A 20430-nucleotide genomic window follows, 5' to 3' on the forward strand; every position below is an offset into this window, starting at 1 on the left:
TTCCCTGACACGTGTATCAGAGTGAATGAAATAAAAGCATCCAACCCAAGACACAGGGTCATGAATTTCAGAACATGAGGGTTAAAAAGAAAATCACAAAAACATTCAAACAGTTGCATCATTTCGTGTGTAAGGATTGGGATTCAAACACCATCAGAATTCTCAAGAGTAACTATCAAACTGTACATTAATAAGAGTATATTCTCAGACCTGTACGTATGACAAAACCTTTATACCCCACCCCCCTTTCCCTTTTTTCATCCAAATGTCTGTTTCCACGTCAGAGGAAGTCATGGTCTCAAGAAATCAGGAGGGCTCAAAGGAGAAGGAAATTGTCAGGGAGCTTGCTAGATGCCAGGCCTAGGAAATATCCACTTCAATATGATTAGGTGGATAAAGCAGGTGTGAGGGGAGACACCAAGCAAAAAAGAGAAATGATTGATTATCTGAGGTTTCCTAATAACGAGGAAATTGTTATTAGGAGTTAGAAGCATCTACCTCAGTATTTAGACATAATTCTAAATCGGCAGTGCCCTTGGCGGTCCCGGGCCTGACTCTTGCTTCAACTGTGCTTGGACAGAACAGACCCTGGGACGCCCCTCCTTCCAGCCTCTGACCACCTTCCAGCTTCTTATCCAGTCACCACCTTCAGAGCCACCTGCGGGACCAGCAACACACCGGGGGTTTTCCTACCTTAACTCCTTCTTACCAAACAACCATGAGCTCCCAAACCCGTCAGAATTATTCCACCGAGGGGGAGGCTGCTGTCAACCGCCTGGCCTGCATCTGCAGGCTCCCACCTACCTCTCTCTGGGCTTCTTGTTCCAACACGAGGATGTGGCTCTCCAGGGCGCGGGCCATTTCCTCCGCGAGTTGGCGGAGAAGAAGCGCGAGGGCGCTGAGTGGCCCTTAAAGTTGCGAAACCAGCGCGGTGGCCGCATTCTCTCCAGGACGTGCTGAGCCTCCCCAAGATGAGTGGGTGAAACTCAGGGCCATGGAAGGCGCCCTGACCTTGGAGAGGAACCTGGCCAGGCCCTGTGGGAGCTGCAGGCCCTGGTTCTACCTGAGCAGCCCCTCAGCTCTGTGACTTCCGGGAGAACCACTTCCTGGGCGAGGAGGTGAAGCTCATCAAGAAGATGGGCGACACCTGGCTCCCCTCCACAGGCTGCCCGCCCCCAGGCTGGGCTGGGCCAGTATCCTTGGAAAGGCTCACCCTCCAGCACGACTAGGAGCCTTTGGAGCCCAGAGGCCTTTGAGGGGCCCACTATGCATTTCCTGGTGTCTGGCTTTTACCTGAGCCTCTCCCCAAAACTGCTAGCCATTCTTTTAACCACCCTGAAGCCCTCTCCATGCATTGGACCAAATGAAACAATAAAGCTTTTTGGAGAGGGAGAGGGAGAGGGAGAGGGAGAGGGAGAGGGAGAGGGAGAGAGAGGGAGAGAGAGAAATTCTTAATGAAGATAGAGAAAATTATGAATTGAATGAAAGAATCATGATTAAGTCCAAGAAAGTACCAAAAATGAAACATAATCATAGTCGTCTTACCAGAGAGGATATATAGTCAGAATGATGTTGAAATGTGATCTAACTATATTGGGGAGAACAGAATAAAGGGAATTGTGGGCATGTCTGGGTGTATTTTGTATGAGGTGGGGATGGAGAAATTCTCACCTTCCTTATCAGGAAATCAGATATTGTCTAAAAATAGGCAAGTAAGAAATAGAAGTCTTCATTTATTTATTTAAAATAGACTTTTATTGATTTCAGAGAAGAAGGGAGAGGGAAAGAGATAGAAATACACAAAACATACAAATACACAAAACATACATTATCATTTAACTTTCCAACCCACATATTATTTTGATATAAAATTATATTTGATGTCCTATTTTTCTTTGTACAAGGACTTAATTCCTTGACCATTTCATCATTTCTGTTTATATCATGAGGTATTCTTATACAGGTATGGGTTGATGTATCATAAATCTATCTAGTAGGAGAGCTGTATGTATCTACATGGCAAATATTTCTCTATGTCTGGGTGTATTTCTGGGCATATAACTGATGTTTATAATGACATAGAGACACCCTAGTGCTGCATGTATCCCTGAATCGGTATGTAAATATGGTATACATTTTCCTGTTTTCCATCTGTCTTACTTATGTCTTACCAGCTAAAGTCCAGGAAGAGATTGACCGTGTCGTTGGCAGAGAGCGGAGCCCTTGCATGCAAGACAGGAGTCACATGCCCTACACGGATGCCATGGTGCACGAGGTCCAGAGATACCTTAACCTCCTCCCCACCAACCTGCCACATGCGGTGACCTGTGATGTTAACTTCAGAAACTACCTCATCCCCAAGGTAAGATGTGCTTCACCCACACTGACCTCAGTGGTCTTGGAGGTCCCATTTTCACAGTATGGTGTTCATCTTCTGTCAACACAAGATGAGAGAGGGGCAGAAATCACGCTTGTGGCAGCTTGAGGGACTCTAGTCTTTCCAGTTGCGACTATCAACCTGTATAACAGGTTCTGACATCTGACAGTGTAGGTCTTGCAAATTTGTCCTACTTCTTTAATATTGTTTGGCTAATGTTAGCTACTTACATTTCCAAACTAATGTTAATATCAGTTTGTCAATTTGCCAAAACAATCTGCTGGGACTTTTACCAGGGTGTCATTAGATCAATTTGAAAAGTCTTAACATCATGACACATTGAATCTTTCAATTAATAGGTATGGTATACACTCCCAATTGGGAGGAGTTTTCTCTAATTTTCCTTTTTTTAAAAATATACTTTTATTGATTTCAGAGAAGAAGGAAGAGGGAGAGATAGAAACATCAATGATGAGAGAGAACCATTGATTGGCTGCCTCCAGCACATCCCACACTGGGGATCAAGTCCGCAACCAGGGCACATGGCCTGACCGGGAATTGAACCGTGACCTCCTGGTTCATAGGTCAACACTCAACCACTGAGCCACAGCAGCCGGCCTTTAATTTTCTTAATACATTTTTTCAGTGCATGGAAATATAATTGATTTTATTGTTTTGATGACCTTATATATAGCAGCCTTGCTAAATTTAAAATCATTGCTGGTAATTTGTCTCCAGGTTAATCTGCAATTTCTACATATATCATCACCCTGCTATCTGGGTTAAATATCCTTCTTTCATCCTTTATTTCTAATTTTCAGGAAAGTGGAGGTTTAACATATCACTAGTGAAAATGTTTCGGTAGATATTATTTATAGATTGGGAATTTTACCCTCTTATTTTTCATGATTTTTTGTCCTGAATGTGTATTTGATATTTTCATATCAATTTTCTGCATCTATTGGTATGGTTGTATACTGGCTTCACTTTCCCACTCAGTGTGCCTACACAGCTGGATTTGATTTGCTACATTTTGTTCAGAACTTCTGTATTTTTACTGATAAAAACATTTTTGGTCTACAATTTTTCTTCAAAATTTTCTTGTCATATTTCTGCTATGAAGGTAATGCTGGTTTCAAAAAAGTAGGTGCCCTAATGTAAGTTTATTTTGATTGTCTTCCCTCTTCTTCTTGTGATCACTTAGTCATGTCTTTGAAATGCATGGCTTATTATTTGTCCGTGTCACAGAACACTTCTCAATGATGTGAGGTTGACTTGTGCTTTATTTTGGTCCTATCTAAAGAATATTGCCACTAAAGGGACTGGTGTAAAAAGAAGAAATAAAAAGCTAAGAAAGAAAACAGGCACACACAAAAAATAGAAATGGCTACAAACAAGTACCTTTCAATAATAACTTTAAATGTAAATGGACTAAATGTTCCAATCAAAAGACATCGAGTGGCTGGATGGATAAAAAAACATGACCCATATATTTGCTGTCTACAAGAGACCCACCTCAGAATAGGGGACTCACACAGACTGAGAGTGAAGGGATGGAAAAATATCTTTCAGGCAAATGGAAATGAAAAAAAAAGCTGGGGTAGCAATACTTAATATCTGACAAAATAGACCTCAAAGTGAAGGCCATAACAAGAGATAAAGAAGGCCACTTCATAATACTAAAGGGATCAATACAACAAGAAGACATAACCCTGATAAACATATATGCACCCAATGCAGGAGCACCCAAATACATAAAAAAAAAACCGTGGAAGATATCAAAGGAGAGATTGACAACAATACAATCATAGTAGGGGACTTTAATACACCACTGACATCATTGGATAAATCCTCTAGACAAAAAATCAGCAAAGAAACAGCATTCCTAAATGACTCACTAGATCAGATGGACTTAATTGACATCTTCAGAACATTTTACCCCAAAGCCACGAAATATACATCATTCTCAAGTGCTCATGGGACATTTTCAAAAATAGACCACATACTGGGTCACAAACAAAGTCTCCCCAAATTCAAGAAGATTGAAATCATACCAAGCATCTTCTCAGACCACAATGGCATAATATTAGAAAAACTACAATAAAAACAACCCAAAATACTCAAACTCTTGGAAACTGAATAGCATGTTATTAAATATTGATTGTGTTACCAATGAGGTCAAAGGAGAAATTAAAAACATCCTGGAAACTAATGACAATGAAAACACAACAATCCAAAACCTATGGAACACAATGAAAGCAGTCCTGAGAGGGAAGTTTATAGCTCTACAGGCCTATGTCAAAAAATAAGAAAAAATGGTAGTAAATCATCTAACTCTACATCTCAAAGAATTAGAAAGAGAGCAACAGGAAAAGCCCAGAGTGAGCAGAAGGAAGGAGATAATAAAGATTAGAGCAGAAATAAATGACATAGAGACCAAAAAAACAATACAGAAAATCAATGAAACCAAGAGCTGGTTCTTTGAAAGGATAAACAAGATTGATGAACCTCTAGCCAGGCTCACCAAGAAGCAAAGAGAGAGGACCCAAAGAAACAAAATCAGAAATGATAGAGGCAAAATAACAACAGACCCCACAGAAATACAAATGATTGTTAAAAAATACTATGGACAACTCTACTCCAACAAACTAGACAACCTGGAGGAAATGGACATATTCCTAGAAAAATACAACATTCCAAAACTCAATCAGAAAGAATCTAAAAATCTCAATAGGCCAATAACTATGGAAGATATTGAAGCAGTCATAAAAAAGCTTCCATCAAACAAAAGCCCAGGACCATATGGCTTCACAGGGGAGTTTTACCAAACATTCAAGGAAGAACTAAAACCTATCCTCCTCAGACTACTACAAAAAATTCAAGAGGAAGAACACTTCCAAGCTCATTCTATGAAGCCAGCATCACCCTAATACCAAAACCAGGTAAAGACAACACAATGAAAGAGAATTACAGGCCAATATCCCTCATGAACATAGATGCCAAAATCCTCAACAAAGTCTTAGCAAATCGGATCCAGCAGTACATCAGAAAGATCATACACCATGACCTAGTAGGATTTATCCCAGGGATGCAAGGATGGTACAATATCTGCAAATCAATAAACGTGATACATCACATAAACAAATTGAAAGAAAAAACCACATAGTCATATCAATAGATGCAGAAAAAACATTTGACAAAATCCAACACCCATTTTTGATAAAAACTCTCAGCAAGGTGGGAATAGAAGGATCATACCTCAACATAATAAAAGCCATATATGACAAACCCACAGCCAACATCATACTCAATGGACAAAAACTAACACCATTTCCCCTAAGAACAGGAACAAGACAGGGATGCCCACTCTCACCACTCCTGTTCGACATAGTTCTGGAAGTATTAGCCACTGCAAATTAGACAAGAAGAAAAAATAAAAGGCATCCAAATTGGAAAAGAAGAAGTAAAACTGTCCTTATTTGCAGATGACATGATATTATACATAAAATCCCTAAAGACTCCATCAAAAAACTATTAGACTTAATAAATGAATTCAGCAATGTAACAGGATACAAAATTAATGCCAAGAAATCTATGGCATTTCTATACACAAATAGTGAACTTACAGAAAGAGAGACTAAAAAAACAATCCCATTTACCATCGCACCAAAAAAATTAAGATACCTAGGAATAAACTTAACTAAAGAGGTAAAAGACCTCTACTCAGAAAACTACAGGACGTTGAAAGGAGAGATAGAGGAAGACATAAACAGATGGAAGAACATACCATGTTCTTGGATTGGTAGAATCAACATCATTAAAATGTCCATACTACCCAAAGCAACCTATAAATTCAACGCACTTCCCATTGAAATACCAACAGCGTATTTCACAGACTTAGAACGAACTCTCCAAAAATTCATCTGGAATAAAAAAAAGACCCCGAATAGCTGCAGTGATCCTGAGAAAGAACAAAGTAGGTGGGATCTCAATATCAGATATCAAGCTGTATTACAAAGCCACTGTTCTCAAAACTGCCTGGTACTGGCACAAGAACAGACATATACATCAATGGAATAGAATAGAGAGCCCAGAAATCGACCCAAACCAATATGCTCAATTAATATTTGACAAAGGAGGCAAGAACATACAATGGAGTCAAGATAGTCTCTTCAATAAATAGTGTTGGGAAAATTGGACAGATACATGCAAAAAAATGAAACTAGACCACCAACTTACACCATACACAAAAATAAACTCAAAATGGATAAAGGACTTAAATGTACAACAGGAAACCATAAAAATACTAGAGGAATCCAAAGGCAACAAAATCTCAGTCATATGCCGAAGCAATTTCTTCACTGATACAGCTCCTAGGGCATTGGAAACTAAAGAGAAAATAAACAAATGGGACTACATCAAATAAAAAGCTTCTGCACAGCAAAAGAAACCATCAACAAAACGACAAGAAAGCCCACTGCATGGGAGAACATATTTGCCAATGTTATCACCGATAAGGGTTTAATCTCCAACATTTATAGGGAACCCATACAACTTAACAAAAGGAATATAAACAATCCAATCAAAAAATGGGCAAAGGACCTAAATAGACACTTTTCAAAAGAGGACATTCAGAAAGCCAAGAGACATATGAAAACATGCTCAAAGTCACTAATCATCCGAGAAATGCAAATCAAAACAACAATGAGGTACCATCTCACACCTGTCAGAATGGCTATCATCAACAAATCAACACACGACAAGTGCTGGAGAGGATGTGGAGAAAAAGGAACCCTCGTGCACTGCTGGTGGGAATGCAGACTGGTGCAACCACTATGGAAGACAGAATGGAGTTTCCTCAAAAAGTTAAAAATGGAACTCCCATTTGACCCAGTGATCCCACTTCTAGGAATATATTCCAAGAAACCAGAAACACCAATCAGAAAGGATATATATATATGCACCCCTATGTTCATGGCAGCACAATTTACCATAGCTAAGATCTGGAAACTGCCTAAGTGCCCATCAGTAGATGAATGGATTAGAAAACTGTGGTACATCTACACAATGGAATACTATGCTGCTGTAAAAAAGAAAGAATTCTTACCATTTGCAACAGCATGGATGGAACTGGAGAGCATTATGCTAAGTGAAATAAACCAGTCAATGAAGGAAAAATACCACATGATCTCACTCATTTATGGATAATAAAGACCATTATAAACTTTTGAACAAAAATAGATACAGAGGCAGAGCAGCCTCGAACAAACTACAGCGGGAAGGGCGGGGAAGGTTGGGGGGCGAGCGGGGGGATAAGAGATCAAACGAAGGACTTGTATGCATGCATATAAGCATAACCAATGGACATAAGATACTGGGGGGTAGGGGAGGTCAGGGGATTGTTAAGGGCGGGAAAAAAAGGAGACATATGTAATACTATTTGTAATACTTTAAGCAATAAAACAATTAAATAAATACTAAAAATAAAATGAAAAAAAAAGAGAATATTGCCAGAACAGGGTCTCAAAGGTTTACCCTTATCTATTTCTAAAACTTTATAGTTTTAGCACTTACATTTAGATCATTGATCCATTCAGGTAAATTTATACTGATGGTGTGAAATAATGGTCACACTTCCTTTATTTCTTATGAATATCTATTTGAGCAACACAATAGAAACATACTGCCTTTGTACTTTTTTCATATCTTAAAAAATATTTTCATATATTATTTGTTTAAAAATATACAAGGGGCCTTGGCCGGGTTGCTCAGTAGGTGGAGCATGTCCCATACATCAAAAGGTTGTAATTCTTAATCAGGGCATATACTGAGGTAGCAGTTTTGATACCCGGTGTGAGCAAGTATGGGAGGCAACCAGTTATTCACCCAACAGTTCTAATTGATAAAATTTGACTGGATTAATAATCCTAAAATGAATTGTTGCAAAATGAAGATTTTTTCCCTAATTTTAACATTCTGTATTTGTAGGCTAGGATTAATCTGTAATTAAATCTCCCTTGTATTTTTTATTTATTTAAAAATTTTTAAGTTATAATTGGCGTACAATGTTATATTAGTTTCAGGTGTATAACATAGTGATTCAGTATTTTTTGTTGTTGTTGTTAACCTTCACCCGAGGATATTTTTCCATTGATTTTTAGAGAGAGTGAAAGGGAGGGGGAGAGAGAAATACCAATGTGAAAGAAACACATTGATTTGTTGCCTCCCAGACATGCCTTGACCAGGGCCAGGGATTAAGCCTGCAACGTGCTCTTGATGGAAATCGAACCCAGGACCCTTGAGTTCAAGGGCTGATGCTCTATCCACTGAGCCAAACCAGCTAGAGCTCAACATTTATTTTTTGAATTTCATTTTTCAACTAGAGGCCTGGTGCACAAAATTCATACACTGGTGGTGGTGATGGGGGGTGTCCCTCAGCCCGGCCTGTGCCCTCTCACAGTCCGGGACCCCTTGCTCCTTACTGCCCGCTTGCAGCGGAGGCAGGAGAGACTCCTGCCACCACCGCTGTGCTCGCCACCATGAGCCTGGCTTCTGGCTGAGTGGTGCTCCCCCTGTGGGAGTGCACTGACCACCAGAGGGAAGCTCCTGCACTGAGCATATGCCCCCTGGTGGTCAGTTGGCGTCATAGTGACCGGTCGTTCTGCTGTTTGGTCAATTTGCATATTAGGGTTTTATTATATAGGATTATAGTTTACATTCAATATTATTTTGTATTAGTTTCAGCTGTATAGCATAGTGGTTATACAATCATAGTCTTTACAAAGTGTTCCCCCCCCCCCCGATAATTTCAGTACCCACCTGACACCATATATAGTTATTATATTATTAACTATATTTTTATGCTGTACTTTACATCCCTGTGACTATTCAACATTTATTTATCTTACGTGCTCACCACACTAAGTCGAGTAACCATCTGTCACCATGCAAAGCTATCACACTACTATTGATTATTATATTGCTCTTTGCCTTTTTTATCCATCCCTTCCCTTCTACCCTCTGGCAACCATCAATTTGTTCTTTGCTTCTATGTTTTTGAGTCAAGACTAACAATCTACATGGCAATGATAAGACTAACAGTTGTATTTATTGTCATGACCACAGAAAAGATTATTTTTTATTAGATCAGATGTCTGTTTATATAAGCCATATGAACAGATAACTCCAGACATTTCAAGTTCCAACTTCCGTTTTTTAAACCTTCCATTTTAAACCACAATTCACCTATGAGATGAGTGAAGGTTGAAGTCATAAAATAAAGTAGGTGGTGGGGACATACAGCAGTGTCCAAACGTGGTGATGAGCAGAATGAATTCAGAAGGCCTGCCACCCTAGGACCCATGTACTCAGCACTTCAGATGCTATAGGAAATCACTTTAGCAACATCCCTGTCACTGGTCTTAAACTGCTCGTTGTTTATTACTTGTTCTCTCTGGCTCACAATGCCACTACCCTTCTTTGGACCTAGGATTCCTCATCTATAGATCATAAAATTGGACTAAAGGACTTGCAATCTTTCTTCCAGCTCCACAACTTCTTCTTCTTCTTCTTTTTTTTCAAATTTTAACAGCCAACAGTAAGTCTTTCTTTATATATAAACATATTTTTATTGATTTCAGAGAGGAAGGGAAAGGGAGAGAGAGATAGAAACATCAATGATGAGAGAGAATCATTGATTGGCTGCCTTCTGCAGGCCCCCCACTGGGGATCGAGCCTGCAACCCAGGCATGTGCCCTTGACTGAATCGAACCCAGGACCTTTCAGTCCACAGGCCCAAGCTCTATTAACTGAGCCAAACCAGCTAGGGCTCCACCACTCCTTCATAACTCACTTTACCTTCTGTTTTTTCCAGGGCACGACCATTATAACAAATCTGACTTCTGTGCTGCGAGATGACAAAGAATTCCCCAACCCAGAGAAGTTTGATCCTGGCCACTTCCTGGATGAGGGAGGCAACTTCAAGAAGAGTGACTACTTCATGGCTTTCTCAGCAGGTAATACAAATTTATTTTTTCTCTTTCTTTCAAAATATGTTTTTTTAATTGATTTTTTTTAAGAGAGAGAGGAAGGAAGGAGAGATGGAAACATCAATGGGAGAGAAATATCAGTGGGCTGCCTCCTGCATGCCCCCTAATGAGGGTTGAACCTGCAACCCAGGCATGTGCTCTGACCAGGAATCAAACCGGCGACCTCTTGGTGCATGGGATGATGCTCAACCAACTGAGGCACACCAACTAGGCTACAAATTTATTTTCGTTGGTACTTCATGGGGCAGGATATTTTTTGGGAATCAGTTGGAACTTACATAGCCCTCACCCTGAGACTGGTAGAATTGCTCTTTGTCCATGGCCAGAAGCACCTCTCCCTAGGCCCACACACTTTCTCTCCTCATGGCCCACCCTTGTTATTAGGCCAGATCACTGGGGTTTTGGAGAGTTGACTCAGTTCTTCCAAGTTCAGAAATGAAATCTGAGCTTGGTACTGAAAATACAGGAGACGTGCATGCATCCCAGCCCAAAAGAACAGTGTGGTACAAAACTGGAAACTTTAGGGTGTGTTGGAAATTGATGGAGAGTAGGTATACGTAGAGCAGGAACAAAGGCTATGAGAATATGAAGAATGATCATGAGACATCAGGCTACAAACAGAAAGTACAACCAATGTATGTGTGTTTCTAGAAAAAGACTGATAGAAACCTAAAAGAGAAGTTATAAAGTGAGAACACTTAATGAAATACTTGGTATAATGCTGATTCTCAATAAATATTTGTTGAAAGAAGGATACCTGTTAGGATAAGATGTTGGGTGGACAGGATATATGTCCATCCTTTGTCCATCTGCTTATCCAACCATTCTGCCTTCCATCCATCCATCCATCCATCCATCCATCCATCCATCCATCCATCCATCCAACCATTAATCAAATAATCACTGCACATTCTCTTCCTGGCATCCAGAAAGTCAGTGTTCAAGGATTATCTACTCTCTGTGTGTGTTATTTTCAGGAAAACGGATGTGTGCAGGAGAAGGCCTGGCCCGCATGGAGCTGTTTTTATTCCTGACCACCATCTTACAGAAGTTTACCTTGAAAGCTGTGGTCGATGTAAAGGACCTTGATGTCTCCCCAGTTATGAATGGCTTTGCTTCTGTGCCGCCTCCTTACCAGCTCTGCTTCATTCCTGTGTGAGGAAGGACAGACCTTCTGTCAGCAACTCCCGCTCATCTGGGGCATCGTTCATCTCTTTCCCTCTTCATCCCCGTCCTGGGGGTCCCTTCTCTGACCTCTCCTCTCCTCATCACCCCCTTCTCTCAAGATCCAGGATTATCCAGCCTCCATGAAAGGAGCATTTCCTGAGTCTCACTGGGCAATGGATCTGCTCTTCTCCATACTCTGAAACATTTGCATTGGCCACACGTATGCTAATAGAATGCTGAGTGGTACTGTGCAGCTAATATGAACAGAGCAAGCTGATTACTGTGCGCCAGGGCAGAGCCATTCTCCTCTGCGTGTTGTCAATAAAAAGCATCATTTGCTGTGCCTGTTCTCAGACTTTCCTTCCTTCGTGCATAAGGCAGGTAAAAAATATGAAAGAAAATAGCCCCCCTAGCCGGTTTTGCTCAGTGAATAGAGCATCGTCCTGCGGACTGAAGGGTCCCGGGTTCGATTCCAGGTTCAGGCTCCTCCCTGACCCAGGCCCTGGTCGAGGTGTGTGCAGGAGGCAACCAATTGATGTATTTCTCTCTGTCTTTCCCTCTCTCTTCCAGTCTATTAATGGAAAAATTACCTTGGGTGAGGATTAAAAAAAAAAAGTAATACAAAGAGGCATGCTGGTCCTCCTAAGAATAAGCACAGAGAAGGACAAAGGGGACACACACAGGAAAGCTCTCTTGGCGCTGTGTCACTTAGAGTTACTTGAGATTTGGATTTAAAAGAGAGAAAAATTGTGTTCAGGAGCAGTTTCATCATGTAGGGAAACCCACCCTGGAATTGGGATCAGTAATAGCGAGGAAGTAAATACAAAGGAAGCCACAGAAACCTAAACATAAAAATCAGAGCAGAAATAAAAAAACGTGTAAACAGGAAATCAATAGAAAAAAATTAATGAAAAAAAGCTGTTTTTGAAAGTTCAGTAGAATTGATAAACCCATACAGCCAGTACCCCCTGAAAAGAGAGAAGACACAAATTACTATTGTCCAAGTGAAAAGAAGGGCGATTGCTTTGATGCCATGGACATTAAAAGGATCATAAAGGAATATTATGGACAACTCTATGCCCACAAATTTACTAACCTACGTGAAATGGGCCATTTCCTTAAGCACAGTCTGTCAGAACTGACAAGAGAGAGTCACAGCAACAGCAGGTCCTTCGAGAAGAATATGTGAATCTGGGAGGCTTGGGATCATCCTGGGAGCTCCTTACCCCGGAACCCTCCAGGGAACAGGGGCAGCTCTGAGGGGAGAAGGGAAAGCCCTGTGGAGGTGCAGCTCATGTGAGGAATCCCATCTGCATGCCCACCCTCCAGTGCACCTGCACTGCTGAACGGGGCCTCACCGCTACCTGGACCCACACGGCCAGGGCACCAGCTCTCAGAGCATCCAGCCTCTGGCCCTCCACAAACTCTCACCACTCACCACCCAGTTTAAAGCTATTATTATTTTTAAAAAATATTTTTTTTATTGATTTCAGAGAGGATGGGAGAATGATAGAGAGATAGAAACATCAACGATGAGAGAGAATCATTGATCAGCTGCCTCCTGCACGCCCCAAACTGGGGATCGAGCCCACAAAGTAGGCATGTGCCCTTGGCTGGAATCAAACCTGGGACCTTTCAATCCACAGGCTGAGGCTCTATCCACTGAGCCAAACTGGCTAGGGTTAGAGTGTCAGCCCTCAGACTGAAGGGTCCCAGGTTTGATTCTGATCAAGGGAACATACCTTGGTTGCAGGCTCATCCATGCGTGCAGAGGCAACCAATCAGACACATTGATGTTTCACTCTCTCTCTGTCTCTCCCCCTCCCTCCACTCTCTAAAAAGCAATAGAAAAAATTCCTCAGGTGAGGATTAACAAACAAAAAACTAGATAAATGAGAGAAATATTCTTTTTTTAAATTGTTTTATTGCTTAAAGTGTTACAAAGTGTATTACATATGTCTCCTTTTTCCCCCCCCACCTTTGACAATCCCCTGGCCTCCCCTACCACCCAGTGTCTTATGTCCATTGGTTATGCTTATATGCATGCATACAAGTCCTTCGGTTGATCTCTTACCCACCCCCTTCCTGCCCCCCAACCCTCCCCGGCTTCCCGCTGTAGTTTGACAGTCTGTTCAAGGCTGCTCTGCCTCTGTGTCTATTTTTGTTCATAAGTTTATAATTGTCTTTATTATCCATAAATGAGTGAGATCATGTGGTATTTTTCCTTCATTGACTGGTTTATTTCACTTAGCATAATGCTCTCCAGTTCCATCCATGCTGTTGCAAATGGTAAGAATTCTTTCTTTTTTACAGCAGCATAGTATTCCATTGTGTTGATGTACCACAGTTTTCTAATCCATTCATCTACTGATGGGCACTTAGGCTGTTTCCAGATCTTAGCTATGGTGAATTGCACTGCTATGAACATAGGGGTGCATATATATATCCTTTCTGATTGGTGTTTCTGGTTTCTTGGGATATATTCCTAGAAGTGGGATCACTGGGTCAAATGGGAGTTCCATTTTTAGTTTTTTGAGGAAACTCCATACTGTCTTCCATAGTGGCTGCACCAGTCTGCATTCCCACCAGCAGTGCACGAGTGTTCCTTTTGAGAGAAATATTCTTAATCTTACCAAAGACATTTTAATATTCATTCACTCATTATAAAAGATCTCAACTTCTAGATCTAATAACTTAATAAGAATTCACATTGCTTAAATGGGAATTATCATTATACTAGAAGCACGTTGCAGGAGGATTCCTGCAAAAATAGGGCTTCCTCAGGCCGATCGCGCCGTCAAGCCCTGCCGTCCAGGGCTGCACACAGGGGTCCCGCCTGCCCAGGGCTGCACACGGGGGTCCTGGCTGGGGTTGGGGCTTAAGCGGCACACGGGGACCCGTATGGCAGCCCTGCCTGCAGTATGCAAATAAGCTGCCATCTTTGTTGGCAGTTAATTTGCATATCATGCTAATTAGCCAATGGGAGGCATAGTGAAGGTACGGTCAATTACCATGTTTGTCTATTATTAGATAGGACTAGAGGCCCGGTGCACAAAAATTTGTGCACTCGGGGGAGGGGGTCCCTCAGCCCGATCTGTGCCCTCTCACAGTCTGGGACCCCTCGGGGGATGACCACTTGCTGGCTTAGGCCTGCTCCCTGGGGGATTGGGCCTAAGGTGGCAATCAGGCATCCCTCTGGCAGCCCGGCAGCCCTCGGAGGATGTCCACTTGCCAGCGGGGAGCAGACCTAAGCTGCAGTCGGACATTCTTAGCGCTGCTGAGGAGGAAGGAGAGGCTCCCACCACCGCCGTTGTACTGAAAGGCATCAGCCTGGCTTGTGGCTGAGCAGAGTGCTCCCTGTGGGAGCGCACTGACCACCAGGGGGCATCTCCTGCATTGAGCATCTGCCCCCTGGTGGTCAGTGTGTGTCATAGTGACCAGTCATTCCCAGTTGCTCTGCTGTTAGGTTTAATTTGCATATTACCCTTTTATTATATAGGATAGAGGCCTGGAGCATGGGTGGGTGCCAGCTGGTTTGCCCTGAAGGGTGTCCCAGATCAGGGTGGGGGTCCTGCTGGGGTTCCTGGCCAGCCTGGGTGAGGAGCTAAGGGCCGTTTTCAGACTGGCCACACCCTCTTCAGGGTGGAGGTCCCCAATGGGGTGCCTGGACAGCCTGGGTGAGGGGCTGAGGGCCGTTTGCAGGCTGGTCACACCCCCTTCAGGGAGGGGGGTCCTGCTGGGGTGCCTGGCGAGCCTGGGTGAGGGGCTGATGGCTGTTTGCAGGCTGGCCAAGCCCCCCAGCAGGGACCCTCACCCCATGAGGGTGTGGCCATCCTGGGTGAGGGGCTGATGGCTGTTTGCAGGCTGGCCAAGCCCCCAGCCACCCAAGCTCCCAGTGGAGGCTGGCTGGAAGCAGGTATCTGGGATTTATTTATCTTCTATAATAGAAACTTTGTTGCCTTTTGTGGAGGCCCGAGGCGGGAAGTTTGGCTTCCTCCATCACTGGGGCAACCAAGCCTCCTGCTTGCTCCAGCTCCATGGCTGCCGGCTGCCATCTTGGTTAATTTGCATATAGTCACTCTGACTGGCTGGTGGGCGTGGCTTGGGCATAGCAAAGGTATGGTCAATTAGCATCTTTGTCTTTTATTAGTTTAGATGTCATACAAAGATTTCAACTGCTATTGGGTTAATGCAGAGGAGGCTCTGGAATATAATGTAGGGTCTTGATCGGCGACCTAAAACTGGAAGTTGCAATATATCATTCAAAAGAATAGAACAAAGAGTGATGAGACCCTTAAAATCTATAGTAATTGGGGGTGGGAGTAGTGTCAGAGAGAAGAAAATAAGACCTAGGAATATAAATAATGCAAGATTCTTAATAGAGGAGCATAATGTAATAGTTTATGGCCCTGTCTGTATATCAGGCTGTGAGGAAGAGAAATCTTGAATGCTCCCTGAACCATACATTACTGTGTAGATTGTTTCATGGGAGAATGTTATTGCTGCCATGTATCTTTAAATGTAGATCAGATCAGATTATCTCCATCTTAAGGTAGTGGCATTAGGAATCCCAGAGAAACCCTGTTTTGAGAAAATATTAAAAGAACAGACTACAGAGCAGGTTTTTGTGAGCTTTTTTTTAAAAAAAACAAAACAAAACAAAATGTTTACGAATTACAGACTGACTGATCATCAGAACCATGGTTGCTTAGTAGTTCTAAGTCTTTACTCTCCCAAGTGAGAATGTGATAGTAGGTTCACCTCTGTCTTCACATCTCTAAACTACCTTTGTACCTTGCCCATGTTGACAGTAAGATAAAAACAATCAGAAAAGAACTTTTGAAGGTTGCCACCACTGCATCTCTATAAGTCTGTCAGTATCTGCCCATGTATCATCCTTTCTTATTACTGTGGACATATTGTGTGTCCTAGCTAGAACCAAAGAAGCACCTCCTTTCTTTTATAACAAACTCCTTGAAATGTTTTCTATGTGCACTTTTTCTTTTTTCTCCTTTTCCTCTTTTCCCCCCTGGACCCATTCCAGTGACCTCTATGACCTCATTTTACTTGATATTTCCCCATATTTCTTATATTTAATCTTATCCAGCCTCATAATCACAAAATTAAGAACCTGTTTGTTCTTAATCTGATTTGTTCACTAAGCATGTTGGGAACATGAAACAAGAATGAATTAACAAGAACTAAGTGTACAGACTGGATAAATACTCCTAGAATTAAGGGAAAATGAAAGACCTCATAGTGGATTAGTTTACCAAGTGCTATACAGAAAAGATGAAAACTAACCTGCGTGCATTACAGGTAACAAAGGCTAAAACTAGATTACCAACAAAGGAACGAAGATCAGTTACCAGATGTTTTAACAGTGAAATAAAACAGCAAATTTTCAATGGACTTGAGCAAAACAAATTCCAACCTAGAATTAGAGCATCTATAATACTTAAAGGTGAAGGAACAGTAAAGAAATTTTTAAGCACGCCGAAGCCGGTTTGGCTCAGTGGATAGAGCGTCGGCCTGCGGACTGAAAGGTCCCAGGTTCGATTCCGGTCAAGGTCGTGTGCCTGGGTTGCGGGCACATCCCCAGTGGGAAATGTGCAGGAGGCGGCTGATCGATGTTTCTCTCCCATCGATGTTTCTAGCTCTCTATCTCTCTCCCTTCCTCTCTGTAAAAAAATCAATAAAATATATTAAAAAAAAAAAAGAAAAAAAAAGAAATTTTTAAGCATACAAATTTTGTCCTATAAAACTACAGAGAACCAAGATGGTGGTGTAGGTAAACACCTATAATTGCCCCCCTCCCACAAACAATCAAAATTATAACTAAAATATAGGACAACCATCAGAACTGCCTGAAGCTGGTTGAGTGGAAGTCTTACAACTAGAGAAGTAAAAAAGAAAGCACAGAGTGGTAGGAGAGGCTGAAGAGCACCCACATGTGCTGCTGTTTTTATTTTAAGGGAGAGAGAGAAACATCAATGACAATCATTGATTTTCTGCCTCCTACAGGCCCCAACTGGGGATCAAGCCTGCAACCCAGGCATTTAACCTCCTAGTTCATAGGTCCATGCTCAACTACTGAGCCACACTGGCCAGGCATGTGTATGCTGCTTTTTTATCTGGAGGGATAGTCTATGTGAAGGCTGCCTGTGAGAAGCAAGGGATCACATCCTACACCAGGCTCCCAGAGCTGGAAAGAAGTCTCCTTAACTATGGGCTTTAAAAACCAGCAGGGATTGGGGCTCAGTGACAAGGAGGCTGCTGGTGACCCAGCTATTCCTCTTAAAGGGCCTGCACGTGAACTGAACTAACAAGTTCCCACTTCCTCTGAGCCCCAAACCTATCAATAAAAGGCCCAAGACCTAGCACTATCACCAGCCTGCTTTGCTTTACAGATGGATCTCACCTGGGCACTTTCTAACCTGATACAAATAGGAGGAATCTGCAGATCTCTTTGTAGCTGCCGCCAGGTGTCCACAGGCAGTGGCTGGCTTTGCACCTCCCTGGAGACCCAAGAACCAGTGCACCCAGTGGACAGTATCAGACCATACCAGATTACAACTCTACACATCCACAAGTGACACACTCAAGGGGCATATTCAGCACCAAAGCCCCACTGAAGCAAGTTCTGCTCCATAGAAATGTCTCTTGACAGCAGCTCTTCCACTGTAGTTGTAGCTGGGCCTCACAGCCTATTGGCCTGGAGGTCAATTCCTCTAAGTGACACCAACAGCAATCAAGTCTCAACTACAAGACTGTGTACACAGCCCACAGAGGGACACACCTAGAGTGCCCAACTCATAACGGGGAAGGCTAAGCCACTGGGCCTATCGCACACCTACTACACAAGTCCACTCAACCAATTTCAGGAGACATAGCAGCTCTATCCAATACGTAGAAACAAACACCGGAAGCAGCCAAGATGGGGAAACAAAGAAACATGTTACAAATGGAAGCAAGCAAACTTTAGGATACAGAGTTCAAAACCCTGGTTATAAGGTTAATTGAGGATCTTAGTGAGAAAGTCAAAGACATGGAAAAGGACCAGTCAGAAAAAAAGCATACAATAACATAATTTACAGGGATTCAACATTAAAGTTGAGAAGTCCAAGAATCAAATCAATGATGAGGAAGCAAAAAACACCCAATTAGAAGAGCAAAATGAAAAAAATCCAGAAATAGGAAGATAGAGCAAGGAGCCTCTGGGACAACTTCAAGCATATCAACATTTGTATTATGTGAATGCCAGAAGGAGATGAGAGAGAGCAAGATATTGAAAACCTACTTGAAGAAATAATGACAGAAAACTTCCCATACCTGGTGAAAGAAACACTTACATGTCCAGGAAGCACAGAGTCCCAAACAACAGGAACTCAAAGAGGCCCACACCAAGACACATCATAATTAAAATGTCAAGGGCTAAAGACAGAGAATCTTAAAAGTAGCAAGAGAAAAGCAGGTAGTTACCTACAAGGGAGCACCCATACAACTGTCAGCTGATTTCTCAACGGAAACTTTGGAGGCCAGAAGGAAGTGGCAAGAAATATTCAAAGTGAAAAAAAAAAAAGAAATATTCAAAGTGATGGATATCAAGAATCTACAACCAACATTACCCAGCAAAGCTATCATTTAGAATTGAAGGTCAGATAAAGAGCTTCACAAACAAGAAAAAGCTAAAGGAGTTCATCACCTCCAAACCAGTATTACATGAAATGTTGAAGGGTATTCTTTAAGAAGAAGAGATAAAAAAAAAATATGAACAATAAAATGGCAGCAAATACATATCAACAACTGAATCTAAAAATCAAAATAAATAAGAAATCTAATGAACAAAATAAATTGGTGAATAAAATCGAATCAGAGGCATGGAACAGACTGACAACTCTCAGAGGGAAGGGGGTAGGGAGAATTGGAAGGGATTAACCAAATACCTTACCTATGGACACAGATAGTGGGGGCGGGGTTGAAGGCCTTGGCTGGGGTGGGAACAGGATGGAGGGGGGCAGTGTAGGGAAAAAGGGGGACAAATGTAATACTCTCAACAATAAAGATTTTTTAAATATAGTTTTATTGATTTCAGAGAGGAAGGTGTGTTATGCCAGCACAGCCAAGGGTTCGGTTAGCCCGAAGCGGGTGCGGGGTGGCGAAGGATATAGAAAAGACAGACAAAGAGAATAAGCTGTGCCTGGCTAAGGCCACAGAGAGGGATCCAGACAGCAAGCTGAGCTTTTATTTTATAGCCGGAGGTAAACAGGTAGTGGTAACCATAGTTACAATGTTCTTGTGAGTTTCACTTGCTTTGGCAGCACATGCTAGATCTCCCTCAGCCCATTAGCTACCCAGATAAGATCTAGGGAGAGTCATAAGGTCAAGCTTAATTATGCTAAGAGGGCTGTGCCCTCTAAGCTGGGACTGGTTTGTGCCTTTGCCAACAGGTTAGTCCAAGGCTTAACCCTATAGCTGCTCCCTACAAGAAGGGAGAGGGGGAGAGAGAGAGAAACATCAATGATGAGCGACAATCATTGGTTGGCTGCCTCCTGCATACCCCCCACTGGGGAATTGAGCTCGCAACCAGGACATGTGTCCTTGACCAGAATCAAACCTGGGACCCTTCAGTCCACAGGTGGACACTCTATCCACTGAGCAAAACTGGCCAGGGCCAATAAAGAATTTTTTTAATAAATAAAAATGAAAAATAAACTTAGGTTGTCTGGAAAAAAATAAAACAAGCAACATCTTCAGTGTTTTTTTTTTCTGTGTTTATTGTTTTATAACAGTATTTAGTGATGTAATTTTGTCTCAATACTGTTTTAGCTACATCTC

General features: G+C 42.1%; 1 protein-coding gene across 1 annotated transcript in view; it reads left to right on the top strand.

Annotated features, from left to right (window-relative positions):
- Nucleotides 1-11933, top strand: part of LOC132214163 (cytochrome P450 2C19-like) — a 30942-nt gene extending 19009 nt beyond the window's left edge. Inside the window, exons 7-9 of the mRNA XM_059660851.1 lie at nt 2175-2362; nt 10251-10392; nt 11403-11933. Coding sequence (XP_059516834.1) covers nt 2175-2362; nt 10251-10392; nt 11403-11584 — 512 coding nt within the window. The 3' untranslated portion in view covers nt 11585-11933. The remainder of the gene's footprint in view (nt 1-2174; nt 2363-10250; nt 10393-11402) is intronic.
- Nucleotides 11934-20430: the final 8497 nt, after the last annotated feature.

This window comes from Myotis daubentonii, chromosome 13 (assembly GCF_963259705.1).
Source record: "Myotis daubentonii chromosome 13, mMyoDau2.1, whole genome shotgun sequence".
In the NCBI taxonomy this organism is placed as follows: domain Eukaryota; kingdom Metazoa; phylum Chordata; class Mammalia; order Chiroptera; family Vespertilionidae; genus Myotis; species Myotis daubentonii.